This window comes from Mesitornis unicolor, unplaced genomic scaffold (genome assembly GCF_000695765.1).
Source record: "Mesitornis unicolor isolate BGI_N332 unplaced genomic scaffold, ASM69576v1 scaffold33890, whole genome shotgun sequence".
NCBI lineage: Eukaryota > Metazoa > Chordata > Aves > Mesitornithiformes > Mesitornithidae > Mesitornis > Mesitornis unicolor.
Window position 1 is genome coordinate 1 of NW_010159750.1, and position 1,897 is coordinate 1,897.

The 1,897-nt window shown below is 54.8% G+C and overlaps 1 protein-coding gene across 1 annotated transcript in view; it reads left to right on the plus strand.

Annotated features, from left to right (window-relative positions):
- Positions 1-1,007: 1,007 nt before the first annotated feature.
- The window catches only part of LOC104543185 (chromodomain-helicase-DNA-binding protein 5-like), a gene marked incomplete at both ends in the record, with an annotated part of 10,851 nt that continues 9,961 nt past the window's right edge, over positions 1,008-1,897 (plus strand). The window contains 3 exon segments of the mRNA XM_010187734.1: positions 1,008-1,184; positions 1,530-1,648; positions 1,784-1,897. The exon segment at positions 1,784-1,897 is cut by the window's right edge and continues 11 nt beyond it. Coding sequence (XP_010186036.1) covers positions 1,008-1,184; positions 1,530-1,648; positions 1,784-1,897 — 410 coding nt within the window.

The window sequence follows — 1,897 nt, forward strand, 5'->3', positions numbered from 1 at the left end:
GCCGGGCCCAGCTGCGTGTGACCAAGCGGGCGGTTCCCTGTGCCCCCCTGTCCCGGACAGCGAGGGGGTTCGGCCAGACCCCCCCCGGACCTCCCCTGCGCCCCCCGGGGCTGTGGTGGTCATGTCACGACTGAAATCCTCCCTTCCGTGCAGTCCTGCAGCAGCACAGAGCGCCAGGCTGGGCAGAGAAACATCACCAGAGCAAAACCCTGGCATGGTGTCTGCCCGGTGAGCCCAAAGATCGCACCTTGTTAAGGTGCCTTTCCTCTGGGTTTTGGCCATTCGCGCTGCAGTAGAAGAGTGTGGCTTTTTTGTGTAAACACAAGACAAAACATCATTTATTCCCTGTGTTACAGCAATTAAAATGTCGCCTAAACATTTGCCTGTCTGCAAATCTAGGCTGTTTTAGCAGAGCAGTTATCTGCCCCTCAGAGGAGTTGCTCCCTGGTTTACTGCACGGTTATTTTCAGTGCACACATTCACTCGGTTGGTTGCTGGCTCCTGGTTTTCTGTCCAGGATGGTGCTGGGTGCTGCGGTGGTGCAGTGCTTGGGCGCTGTCAGAGGAGCCAAGCGGGCATCTCTGTGCTCAGCATTGCTTCTCCTGCCCCCCTTGGCACACAAGTCTTGAGACAAAACCACAAGGATTCTGTCCCACGTACCTTGGCCTAGACAAGCTTTTCCAAACTGCAGTTTTATCCATATTGCACCACCTTCTCCTCTTTTTCCTGGTGCTTCCACGGGGTGTGGGTTGCCTTGTGTGAGCAGATGTATTTGTAGTGCTGGAACGGAGAGGGAATGGCTTCATTTACCAGTGGGGCTTGGGGCGGGAGATTGACTGGGGATCACAGCACTGCCCTAAGCCGACATCTCCAGATGGACCAAGGGTCTCTGTCTGTGTCTCCTGCGGTCAGGGGCTTCTTGCCATTCCCAAATCCCTTCGAGGGTTTGTTGGAGGAGAGCAGAGGGGCAAGCCCTGCTCTTTCTCCACTGTCCCTTTCTGTTTTAGGGGAGCAATGATGAGATGTCAGACAACGAAGAGGAGATCGAGGAGAAATCTGAGAGCGAGGGGAGCGACTATTCCCCCAACAAAAAGAAGAAGAAAAAACTGAAGGACAAGAAGGAGAAAAAGACGAAAAGGAAGAAGAAGGATGAGGAGGAGGATGACGAGGATGGAGGTCTAAAGGTACTAAAGGTTCCTTGACCCTGAGCTGGTGCCAGAGCGTGAGAGCTCAGCGTGTGGCCAGGTCTCTGTGGGTTGCATTGCCCAGAGCTGAGCTGTGTTTTGTGGCCACTCGCCTCGTGCTGTGGGTGGTTTCTCTTTGGGAAAAGCACGGCAAAGTGCTCTGAGGTGGGTTAGGGATTCACGGGGTGATGTGCATGCTCTGTTTTGTAAATCAGAGAAACAAATCCCCCTGCGTCACTGACCGGGGTGAGCGCCTGACACAGAGCACATCCCAGACCCAAACTTGTGGTGCTCATCTGTGGAGCCATGGTCATTCACGTTCACGATCCCTCTGTAAATCTACAGGAGCCCAAGAGCTCAGCCCAGCTGATGGAAGAATGGGGCCTTGATGATGTAGATTATGTCTTCTCCGAGGAAGATTACCATACCCTGACCAATTACAAGGCTTTCAGCCAGTTTCTCAGGTAGGAAGCTGTGGGTCTGGAGGGGGCCCTGGGTGGTGGTTGAGGTTTGGGTGTTGCTCAGTCAAGCGGGTGAGGTGGGTACCAGACCACAGCGAAGTGTTCCCATTAACGCCTGCTTTTCCCTCTCCCCTGCAGGCCTCTGATCGCCAAGAAGAACCCCAAGATCCCCATGTCCAAGATGATGACCGTGCTCGGCGCCAAGTGGCGAGAGTTCAGCGCCAACAACCCCTTCAAGGGCAGCTCGGCGGC